The sequence below is a fragment of the Salminus brasiliensis genome, chromosome 18 (assembly GCF_030463535.1).
Source record: "Salminus brasiliensis chromosome 18, fSalBra1.hap2, whole genome shotgun sequence".
Classification (NCBI taxonomy): domain Eukaryota; kingdom Metazoa; phylum Chordata; class Actinopteri; order Characiformes; family Bryconidae; genus Salminus; species Salminus brasiliensis.
Genome location: NC_132895.1, coordinates 19,782,141 through 19,794,505, shown reverse-complemented (window position 1 = coordinate 19,794,505; position 12,365 = coordinate 19,782,141). Strand labels below are relative to the sequence as shown.

Below are 12,365 nucleotides of genomic sequence, written 5' to 3'. Positions count from 1 at the left end.
AGTGAGATCGCTCCAGAGACTAGAGGGAGGCCCACACTAAACTGAACCAGGTTTCAAGATCCTGATCCGTTCTGTAAGTACATCATAAAGGTTGGGATAAGCTGCTAAGTTAATTCAGGAAATCAAACCCAATTGTGTCTGATTTAACTAAGAACCTGTCTGACTGTTATCAGACATTAGCATTTAAAGCTTTAAAAGGATCTGACAGTGATTAAGAAAAGAAGCAAAGACAGTGTAGTCCACTATCTAATGACGGTGCTTGATTAAAGCACAAAAAGGAAGTTAAAAATGCCTTTTTAATGCCTTGGTCATGTTATAATAGAGAAAATCTGAAATTGCTGCAGACTTTAGTGTCTCAGTACTTTTTACATATGTTACAATGAATAAACCATATTAGAATGTATGTAAACTGGTTGCTGGTACATCCATAATCCGCATTCTTTCAGTGGCTGAACAGCTTATCTTAAGTAAATATGAACAAAACATGAATTAACCGAAACTGTAACAATGTGTTTTCTGACAGATCTAGTATGGGGCGGGTTTCAGGAGTACAACAGTACACCCCCATTTCACATTTCAAGGGCGTAAAATGTGCTGTAAATATCTATGCATCTATGTGGTAATTTTGTTGACTATAGGATACCAGAAAAATACTGGCAAAATCTTGTTTGTGGCTGTAATACCGAATGTGTCTCAGTACAGAACAGAATGGACATTTTCCAGCTTTCCAGCTCTCCAACCTTTGAAACGCATTTATATATATATATATGTATATATATATATATATATATATATATATATATATATATACATATATATATATATATATATATATATATATATATATATATATATATATACATATATATATATATATATATATATATATATATATATATATATATACATATATATATATATATATATATATACACACTAATAGTTAATTATTGACTCATAAAATCATCAGTATATACAAGTTTTGCAATGTCATGGTTAAATAACTCTCGGGACTGATATAGAAAATCCTGTTGTTAAAATCCTGTTAAAAGTGAACAAGCGGCTGAGTAGCACAAGAACATTTAAATACTTAATTCAAGCATAAATTAATAATTAATCATTATTTTCTTTAATTTATGGTCAGCAGTCATTTGCTCTTCTGTGTGTTTGGTAGTCATCATGTGTTACTAAATGGCTTAAATGATGCTAGGCATGGCAAAGGCTAGGCATGGCTCATCATCTATTTGAATGTCCATATGTTCATAGAATTTCCCAAACATTTGAATTTTGAAATTAATTTTGACAACCCAGATGAGCAAATTTTACTTTTTACTTACCTCTCCATCTGTCCACTCTGTATTATATAAGGTATCTGCATCTTTTCAGATGTGTGTCATAGCAACGGTTCCACTGTGAGATTTTGGACTAGAACTTTCTGACACTGACTGAACTTCATTGTCTTTGGTCGGAAAGCCATAGAGCTTCACCTCTCTAATCAACTTATGGAGTTTTACACCTTAGTGTGTAATAAGCCTTTCTGAGATAAGGGATATTCTTTTAATTATTCTTTTTTTTTTCTAATATTTAACCCATTTGCTACCCAGTTTGAACTCCCGCCATCACTAGCAATGCTCTACACTAGAAGGGTGAAGGCTAGCACGTCTCCTCCAACACATGTGAAGCCAGCCACATGTGATGCAACAACGCTAGGCAGCCAACATGAAAAGCATTGCTCCCTAGCTCTGATAAAACAGCTAATGCCCAATAGCAAGGCCAGCTGTGCTCTCTCTGTATCCGGCTGCTGATTGCAAAGCAGCATGACCAAGAATTCGAACCAGACATCCTTGGATCATAGTAGCAGCACCTTAGTCCACTGGACCACTCTGAGGTATTTTTACAACCTTGTGTTGAACGTTGTTCAGCATAAACCTGCCTTAAAGCAGCATTATAAAATGCTAGAGCATATATAACATGTAATTCCGTGCTTTGAGCTCCGCCTCTTGGGCAGTTGTAAGTGAGCATTCGCTGACTAGTGGAGGAGAAAGAAGTATGCGGACTGACGCAGTAGAGCAATGAACAGAATTTTACACAAATGAAACAGGGGTTACTGAGTATTACATTCCACAGTTGTCGCGAGAGGTCTTGTGTACGATCCACCAAAGCTATATAGTGCAGTAACAGTGTGCCTAGCCTGGAGGAGTGGCAAGGACAGAGATTCTATTCTCCCAATTACAAGACAGCGCAACATCAACATGATCTGCAAGGAGCTGGAAACAGTGGTATACTCAACAGGCCAATGTTCAGCTAATGGCCACATTAAGAGGGAATAAGCATCAACAGTATGATTTCTATCCATTTATCCCTCAGTGTAGCACTGTGCATCAGGATGCATGTGGATGGCGGAGTCCCTGCTGCTGTGTGTCATGGAGCAAGAGAAGCAGTGCTGACCTCTGGGGGGGAAATCGTCCGCGTGACTGGCGGTCGGCTTCTTGATGGCGGAGGAGCGGTAGAGGATGTGATGTCGTCCGTCTCCTCCCTCTTCCTCGCCTGTCATGTCACCTCCTCCTCCTCCTGCTTTCTCAAGCGGCTCGATAAAGAACTCCTCCTGACCCGCACGGATCATCCCCGCCTGAGAGAGGGAAAGAGTGAGAGAGCAGGTATGAGGAGAGACAGAGGATCAGAAAGAAAGCAAGACAGAGGAAGAGGCAGAGCAACGGTAAAAGTGAACATTTCATTCACAGACAGCTACAAAAGCTTACACGTCAAGTCCATTAAGAGAAGCAGCTCCAGGAGCTATTTCTGTATGCTCACTATATCATATTTTCAGTGGCTTTGGAAGAAACCCTCGGGCAACCTGATCCTCCAATCGATCCATACTCCGTCTCCTCCTAAATCACGTGCAGAGGCAGCAGCCCTCATTAACAACAACATAAAAAAAAGCCAAAAAACCCAGTGACCCTTTTGGCCATGGCCAAAAACAGAAGCACGCTCATGTTCCCCAAGAACCTGGCATTTTGTACCCAAAGGTGAGCTCCTAGCGTTTGCACAATCGAAACGGAATGGGAGGTCGAAAGAGATCGAAAGCAAAAGAGAGGAAGAGGAAATTCAAAGCGTGAAACGCGATCAATACTCAAAATGTGTCTTCTGACTGCGGACTCTGCTGGCAGGCCGATATGCCTGACAGTTTCCTGTTCACTTCTCTCTGTATCTGGTTAAGGTTGTCTGTTTGAATGACAGGGTGTGCTCCAGTGCCTGAGGCACCGTGTGCATAACAAGCAGTATGCGAGAAAGAGAGAGCGATAGAGATAGAGGGAGTCGGAGGTCTGTGGGGCTGATCCACTGAAGGCCAGAGATGCGACCCATCATAGTATCTATGACTTTTTCAGTACCTTGGCTTTTTTCCCTGGAATGAAAAACAGGGTCGTTTCCTCCGAGATTCCATTGCAAATTAGCTTCAGGCCCCAAAAAGGGCACTAACCTATGGTCAGATTAGCACCCCTCTCTGATGGGGCAGGTTGTCGCAAGTTTCTCAGACCTGACTTTAAGACAAATATTCCTCCATACATGCTGGACGTTGAGATGGAGCTCAAATGCAGAGCTGAACTTTTGGCCCTACTCCCCTCCAGGGACTAGCCATAACAATGGGATTACAATGGGATTACAGAAAAAGTGAGATAAGCTGAAGTGCAAAAAGCCTTCTCAGAATGTTCCTACGTGATGCTACATGTGAAGCGCTGAGAGGTTTTACTACTACCAGTAGAAAGAGTCATTTGTTTTTTAAGCCTAATGAAAATGTAGATTTTGAGGTCAGACACAGGGCTGCCAACTCTGTCTGCAATTGGCTCTAATCTCATGTTCTCAGGCCACACTTCATATTTCTCACACATTTTAACAACCACCTCGAGAGCAACCTCTAAATTCATTCGACTACAGCTAGCATTCCAGATTTCAGTGATTAAACATGCTCTGAACCAGTGAGGACAGCCTTATTTAAGGAGAGCACCCCTCCCGGTTCAAACAGTCACAGTTTATAAATGTGTGTATATTGGCATCGGCATCAACAGATATGTGCATGGAAAGGCTCAACGTCCACATAGGCACAGTATTCCTGTATCAGTGCATCCCTACAAAACACTTCCCTGTTATTAAGACCTATCCATAGTCCACAGACACAGCAGGTACAGCTCCTGTGTTATGTTCAGGAGCTTACAATCTGCTTACCTGAACATTAAAATCAGGCAAGACTCCATTTCCAGTTGACTGGCACTATGACCCGAGGATTGCTGGTGCAAATCATGGGTCTTGTTGCTTGCCATCAGCAGCCTGAGCCAGAGAGAGCACAGCCAACCCAGATCTCTCCAGGTGGGTAGATGTCTCTCCCCTGCCCAGTGACTTTGCATCAGGGGCAGTTTCAAAAAGAGGCGGTTAAGTTGAGAATTGGGTAAAACGTAAAAAAAAATTATAATAATAATAAAATAAACTAAATAAGAAACTAAACTAAACGTAAACTAAAATGCGGTATTGTGCCACCCTGATTTCTTGCTTGCAGAGTCGTGGCCAATCCCCAGATTCCATCTTTTGGATTGCATCCATTTCAAGTTTACAGTGTGCCAGGAGAAAGGCGTGGTGAGTGAAGCTCTGCCCTCCTTATCCTCAGAGAGAGCCTCAACTCTGGCCGCTGAGCTAGATGTTTAACTCGACCTCCCAGGACACATTACGCGGAAAGCTGCCCCTACCTCTTCCTCTCTCCCTCGCTCTGTCCCACATCCCTGGGGGGTTCATTACGGAGAACATCAACACTGCCGTACTCAGGGGTAGCCATCCCACTCAGTCACAGCTTCCTAGAAAGTACTGACAGAAAAGCCAAGCACACACTTCTATCCTCACAAAGTCAAAGCTGTCTCTACGGTTTAAAAGGGTCAAATGTTTTTTGAAGGGTTTGAGCAGGCTTATTAGATAGTCCACTTTTCTCATCAATTGATTAATAATTTGCCGGGCTATTTACATATCATCGATAAATCAGATAAACAGAATTATGTGAAAACGGCTGCTGCCTTTAAATTGTGTGGATGTTTAACAAGAAGTGGACCTTGAGAAATGCATTGTTCTGAAGACTGATGGTCATTAAAAAAAAAACACACTAGTGAATTAGAGGGCAGTGAGCACACACACTGCCAGAGCGGTGGGCAACTAACTCCAGCGCCCAGGGGGCAGAGAGGGTGAAAGGCCTTGCTCAAAGGCCCAACAGTGGCAGCTTGCCGAGCCTGAGTATCGAACCCACAACAACCGTGTCATCAACAGCCCGGAGCTCTAACTGCTGAGCAACCACTGCCTCTACATATTTCTGCCAACATATGTATTAATGGTTTACGTAGATGCCGACACATTCTCAACCTGGATGATATGGCAAAAATATTGCATCACAATGCTTAGCAAGACATTTGAGTAAAATATTTTGACATTCAGAGTAAATGTACTAGTTATGCAAAAGTTTAAAACTTCAATTTGCTGCATGACATCCAATTGAGCTGTGATAATTATGCTTTTGGTAATGTCCAGAACATGCTCATAAAAGCATATTATTTTTAATGATAAAATCATGATAAGTCAACAGTGTGTCAGTTAACACACACACATTTATAAAATGCAATAATTGGGACTAAATCCAGCTACAACACAGATTCACAGTAAAACAGCATGCACTAAAAACTTGAAATCTTGGTATTTCTATTTTTCACTTATATTGTATTTCTTCATGATGAATGGACCAATAGAAATGCTCCAATGACTTCCACTAAAAGTTAATTAGGTTTTATCCACCTTCTGTAAAGCTGGTATTTTGGAGATACCAGTTTTTTTTTGCGTGACACATATAGATGAAAATAGTTTTAAAACCAGGCTGCACATGAAATGCTTCTTTAATCACTATGTGCTGTGATATACAGATTAACCAAACAGTGCATTATATGTCCAGCAGGGAGTTGTACAAACATGTCTGAATCTCAAATGACTTTCTGTTAGACATTTTATCTGCTGTTTGGATGCAGGAGTCGTTATTTTAAGACAACGCAGAGAGGAAGAAGCTATTTGACATTCTGACCTAGAGTGGGAAAAGAGTGCAACACTGTTAGCTTGGTGTTTTATTGGTTTTCATTTGGTAAGCTAACACTACTTTTAAAAAAGGCTCTCTCAGTGTTTCTATAATGATGTCTTTGTTATTATGACAAAAATGTTGAAATTAATGCAATATTCTAGTGTATTCTGGTATTTCTTGGCAGATAAATGCATTCATTATTAAAAGTAGGCATGCCACACTGTTTGTTTGTTTTTTTTGGAGATGATATATTGCCCTAGAAATAATTGCGATAAAAAAGGTTATTGTTATGTTAAGTCCATTTAATTAGATATTGATGATATAATAGCATAATAAAGCAACATCTCTTAACTTTTCATTAATAAATAACTGTATAGTTTGGCAGATGAATGCTTTTTGGCCTGTTGAAGGTTTGCAGCAAATTTGAATCCTAGACCTACTTGAATCCCAACCTACTGTTGAGATACACTGCGGAAAAAAATCTTGGTCCTTTCCTGAACTTTAACCGACTGCAAATGTAAACAAAGCCATCGTTCCAGCGACACACTAGTTACCATTTTGAGAGCATTTATTCTGGCAGTCAACTGGAAAACATATAAACTGATGTAAGCATACTTTATGCAACAATTCCACAAGTAAGATCAGTGCTGATTACTTCCATTTGGAGTGTTTCGGAGCCAATCCTATAATCTGAAGTCGAACCCCAAGACCCTTCTCCCCTCATGGAAAAATGTCAGCCAGTTCCTATCTCTTGGCTTCCAGACAAGCATGTAAAAACGCTTACGCAAGTGTGGAATCATTAGTAAAAGGTTCCGTTTGTTACGGTCAAGCAGCATGACGAAACACGATGCAGGCTCACCAACAGAACAAGTCGGGCCTGCCGCACCATCCAAAACCCCAGAACACTTTCCCAAATCCACTTTATCAGAGAGACGTACTGCTGTTTAGCAAGCCTTTGAGCCTCCGTCGAGGAGTCACTTCCTGCCAACTCTGAGGTGGAGGGAGAGCACGAGTTTGAAGTCAGATGGATCTCTGACTCTATTTGAAAGGGTGTATTTGTGTGTGTATGAGAGCATGTTTGGGGAAGATAAAGAGAATAGCTCTGTGTAAAGATGGAGCCAGCACAGAGACTGTCCCCTCGCTACCCTGCCGGACACCTGCCACGTTCTCGGCCCATAACACGACCACAACAACTGCCCCCTGACGCTGAGTATCTGGGTTTGTGAGTGTGTATATCTGCATGTCTGACTGTCTTTCAGTCAGTTGTGTTGGTGAAGTGTGCTCTCTTCTAGCACACTTTGAATTTGCGCAAGATTCTGATGGCTCCAAGTGATGGCAGCAGCTCTTTCCATCCTGCATGCTGCCTCAAGGTGTTTCAGACAAGAGGCTGTAAATAGATTATTTCTCATTGTGAACCTGAACAGCAGCTGAAGATGCCTGAGCAAGACACTTCCCAAAGTTCTGATAATCGAAAGATTAAGTTATGGCACTGGAAACTAGGGCAATCATCATAAGGCTGGGGTGACAGCATTTGGCCTGAATTTTTTGAATTTTTAGCCTGATCCTAGCCCTGATTCTCAGTCTGGACAAGTTCATACTGGTGGGCCCTAGTCTGCAGATTTTTTTTGGAACAGTTCTTTTAGACCAGCCTGAGTCTGGTCATACAAACTCTGGTCATAATCCAGTTGTGCTAACTGGACAGCGTTTCAGTTTGAATGGGTTCTACCAACAGCCAATAAAATACATAGAAATATAAAAAAATATCTAGCAGTGTTGGTTGGCATACCATGAGCACGCAGAGACACATTCATGTTTTATCAGTGATAAATGTATTGGATATTATACAGATGCTGTCCAATTTTCCTACCTTTGATTTGTTCCTAACAGATTTAGCCTGTGAAGTATTTAGGAGGGTAGCCTGTTATTTTTTTCCTATTTGTTTTTATTACTAGTAGTAGTATAAGGGTGTAACTCAGTGTAGGGGTGTAACCAGAATTCTGAAGAGTTTAATGCCTGGATGCCACATGTTAAGTTTTGAGATAAGCCTTTTGGCCTGAAATGAAACACACGATTTGGATTTGTCACTATTTTGTCATTTGTCATATTCACTATTAGTTTTGGATTGAAAACTGAATGAAATGGGAGACCCTTGGTTCCCGTCACTACTCCTATAGAGAAAAGGGCCAGGAAGTTTCTCTACAATGACATAATTCTGTCTAAATGACTTTGTTTTAGATCTCAACCACTGAATACTAAAAGTTTTCAGCCATTTTAGTGAACACCAGCCACTAGTGTTAGCGATTTGAACCCGTAATGATAGCAACAGACCCCTTGTCATTAATTGTTGTGTTTCCACCTAGTCCATGGGCCACAGTGTCTTGACCAGAACAGTCAAAGAGGTCGGTCGAATAAAGCTGGAGTAGAAGAACAACACACCCTGGTAGCTGAGGTCATCATCTCTGAGGTCACAACTTGGAGACTTAGCAACTACCAACAAAGTAACAATATGCTTCAGGTTTAACAGCACTGCTGCCTCATGCAGTCAGTGCTTACACAGGCCTAAAACACACCAAAGCTTAGGTAATTCGGATCACGTAAGCAATATAGCTTGGACAAACGTGCACCAAGGACCATTTTCAGACTGCTCTGGACCTCTGTGTTCCAGATGAGGACGTTTTTTCCGTATTTCTCCATGATTGGGAATGAGTGCTGGCCTGGAGCAGGAATGCTACGTTAAAACAAACTGTTTAAAGTCTCATAGGGATTGATTGGATAGCACTGATTTGTTTTATTGTGCGAGCTGGAGAGGCACAGTGACTTACTGGATTCCTTCGGGTTGGTTTGCCTATTTCTACGTTCAAGCAAAGTCTTCCTCAAACCACATCTTACAGCTTTGGCCACATCAAATTCAACTCCAGGCATATGGAAATAATTGGAGTGTTTTCCAAATCAATCTTATGAGTCAATTATATTTTAATTATTGAATATACTTGCAATTTGAGGTTGTAAATGATGCTGTTATTTTGTTACAGCCACTATAAAACCAATTTATGACGTAAAAGGCAAATAACTGCTAAATTGCCACCTATTCTTTTTTGCTTGTATGTGGGTCATGCGAGTCTTCAGTGGTTCATGTTACTGCTGGAGTGAATTGTGCCAGTGTTCCATCAAATAACATTACTCAAGGAAAAGCAAATCCTGGATGAAGACGGGCTTTGATCCCAAGAAACATGATCGGGCCTGAGTTGACACAGCCCAGGCGGATAGAGGTGTGGAGAGCAGCCATCTTCGCAGTGTTATCCCAGCGCTACACATTTTTTCAGCCTGCTTATCTCAAGCTCGGAGTCTGGAGAGCGGTTGGGCCAAAGCTACTGCTTCTCCTCAGGCTGTCCAAAGCATGTCCTGAACCAGTTCCAGAAATTCCCATTCTTCTCTCCAAACAGATAGAGGGAAAGGATGTCTGTCAGGGAGCATGATAAGCTTTAGGGTGAACGAATGCAGTCTGGAACTAGACTCCAAAGGTCGAGTCATGATCTAGGGTGTAAATCTGACGTCCCAGTAATTTGCTTCAATGACAAGCCCTTAAGGACTTGTACTGTACATTTGTACTAGTTAAGTACAAGGCTATTTGAATACTCAGTTAACCATTCAGAGTTCCAGTACCTAAATACATTCAGCGGTTTATACTGTGACATTTTTCATCAAACGGAGTAGGACCACTCTTGAACAGGACTCGTAAAGGCAATAGTTCTATATAGAGCCAAGACAAGTCAAACAACCCTTTGAATCCCTAAATAGATACCTGACTGGTTAAAGGGTTCTTTACATTGGTGGAAAACACATTTCTCAGACAAACTAACATGTTGGAATCAATATGGAGGCCTTGTGTAGAAGACGAGTTCTCACCAGCACCTAATGCTGTACTGGTTACCTCTGTGAGCTCAATAGACAAAGAGGTACAATCCTTTATTTTCTTATCCAACATAAAAACCTACTAATGTCTTGCCTATTTTTAATATTAAAACTTGCTATATATATATTCCATTGTGTGCTGCTAAATTGCTATACTACTGAATGTTTTCTCTCTCAACTAGGGGTGTAAGAAAATACTAAATAAATATCAAAGTATTGTAATATTATGCTTTGCAATATTGTATCGAATCTAAAAAACACAGTAAAGTAATACAGGGATAGTGTTGTACTCTGATTTCAGATCCCACTGTTCTGGCTGCATTAAAAGCCAACTTTTCCTTTACTCAAATTCTATCAGAGTATATCAGCTAGCTTAACGTATCCCAATAAATCTTAATAAACTGAATGGCAACCCCTGCATTGTGATACACACCATATCGCCAGGTTCCTGACAATACACAGCCCTACTCTTAACACCAGTATTTTCAACTAAAAGTTTACAGCAGAGCTGCACATTATATTGTTTCATGTATTGCAATAGTCACATTGCAGGACATGCAGTGTCCCATAAGAGAAATAATGTTTTCGCTGCAAAAGGAAAATTTGCACTGACATATCTACCAGAGGCAGGTTATATACACCCAATATTATTTATTTGACTTAAATCCTGAATATATGCATTGCATTATTAATATCATGATACATTGGATCATTGACTTTTGGTATTTAAAGGGTCCATATCCCAGTTTTTTTCAGAGGTCTAACTATTTGTGTGGGTGTATGTAGCAGAAAGAGTTTTTACATTTACATATAACATCACTCACCTTTATATGCCAACTTTTCTTGAAATATGACTTAAAATCAATAAATTTTCATTTGAAATCTTCCATTTGTCCTTAAAAGGAAAATTGGCGGTTATGAAAAACAAAGGTCACATTCCATTTAGGCATACTCTTGCATGTGCATTCTGAAAGTGGATCATCAGGTCAGACCTCACACATGGTGGTTTCTGTCAGAAGTCTGGACACGCCACAGCAGTAGACTGCATGGAATACCACACACTTATGGAACGGTTCCACCCGGTCAATACTCCAACTCAGCCTCTCTGTCTCACTCTCAGACATCTCCCCCAGTGCTTTTAATTCCTCGCTGCTCAAAAAGAGGATATTAGGGAAACGATTCAGTGGTTCAGATGTAAGCAAAGTCATTCAGAGTGGTTTTGAATGAAATGGGGCGTTGTGAAGAAACGTGCAGACTCCGATTCCTTTACAGTTGTGATGATGGGAACTAGAGGTCACAGTGTCTGGAGCACAAACAGAACCATCTAAACCCACACATATCCCCTGAGCCTTTCTGTGTAATGGGGAAGATGGTTAAATAATGGTAAATCTAATTCTTGCCTTAGGACACACTGTTTTAGACTAAAAGCTTCTCTCAAAATTGTCAGAAGTCAGTGTATCTATCCGCAGCCATTTCCAATAATAAATGCAGCTTTCTGAGACAGTAAACACTTCAGATGTTGGGTTCTTATCACCACCACTCTAGAGTGGTTAGTCCCCCACCAAACCATTCTGAATGGTTTTGTTAACATCCTAACCATCTAATTACACAGAGGTTGAACCGTGGAATTTCTACCCTCAATCACTGGAAACTTTCTACACAACGTTCACATTCGAGCCAAACCCTTTCCATTAGATCCAGGTCTTCTTCTCAGCTCTTAATCAGTATCTGAAAGCCATGATCTCATGCTACAATAGTTTTTTGACCTCCCAACAGATGCCTGCCTCACCTTTTCACTCCACTTTTCCAGCAAAAGGGCGAAAAAGAGGCTCCAGAAAAGAAAAGACGTGGTGAGACTTCTGGACGAGGCTGATGTTCTGAGCGACAGAGGACAAGGAATGTTGTGTAAGGAGTGCTAAGAACAACTGAGGCAGGAGGTGTTGAGTGACTTTCCCTCACGTGGGTTTTTTTTTGGAGGTTCAAAAGATTCAGCAGATAGACTACTGCTTTCTTGTGTCCTGTTGGAACGCGGAGAGTAAATTGCTTGTGTCTTTGAGTCCAAAGAGACTCTTAACACCCGCTAAGCTAATTTACTAGAGCAGAAATCCAGACGAGAGCGTCAATATGTCACTTTCAAACGGTAACATAACACACATTCTGCTAGACTGGGCCTCGGGCCAATGGCAGCGAGTGAAAGAGAGAATGAGAGAGACAGCAGAAGAGAGAGAGGGAAAGAGAGTGCTTTACACATGGTGAGAGAGTGACGGAAAAATAGGAATTAAGATGCTGAACTTGATCCATCACTGGTCCAGATGGTCGAATGACTGGTCAAAAAAAAGGCCATGTTTAACCATGTCAC

General features: G+C 40.9%; 1 protein-coding gene across 3 annotated transcripts in view; it reads right to left on the bottom strand.

Moving 5' to 3' along the window:
* The window catches only part of adamts2a (ADAM metallopeptidase with thrombospondin type 1 motif, 2a), a 76,103-nt gene that overhangs the window by 50,666 nt on the left and 13,072 nt on the right, over nt 1-12,365 (bottom strand). For 2 of the 3 annotated variants that reach the window (XM_072661483.1, XM_072661484.1), the window contains exon 3: nt 2,449-2,629. In XM_072661483.1, coding sequence (XP_072517584.1) covers nt 2,449-2,629 — 181 coding nt within the window. Of the gene's footprint in view, nt 1-2,448; nt 2,630-2,759; nt 2,776-12,365 lie in introns of those variants that run through there. The other variant, XM_072661485.1, reaches the window with a different exon arrangement.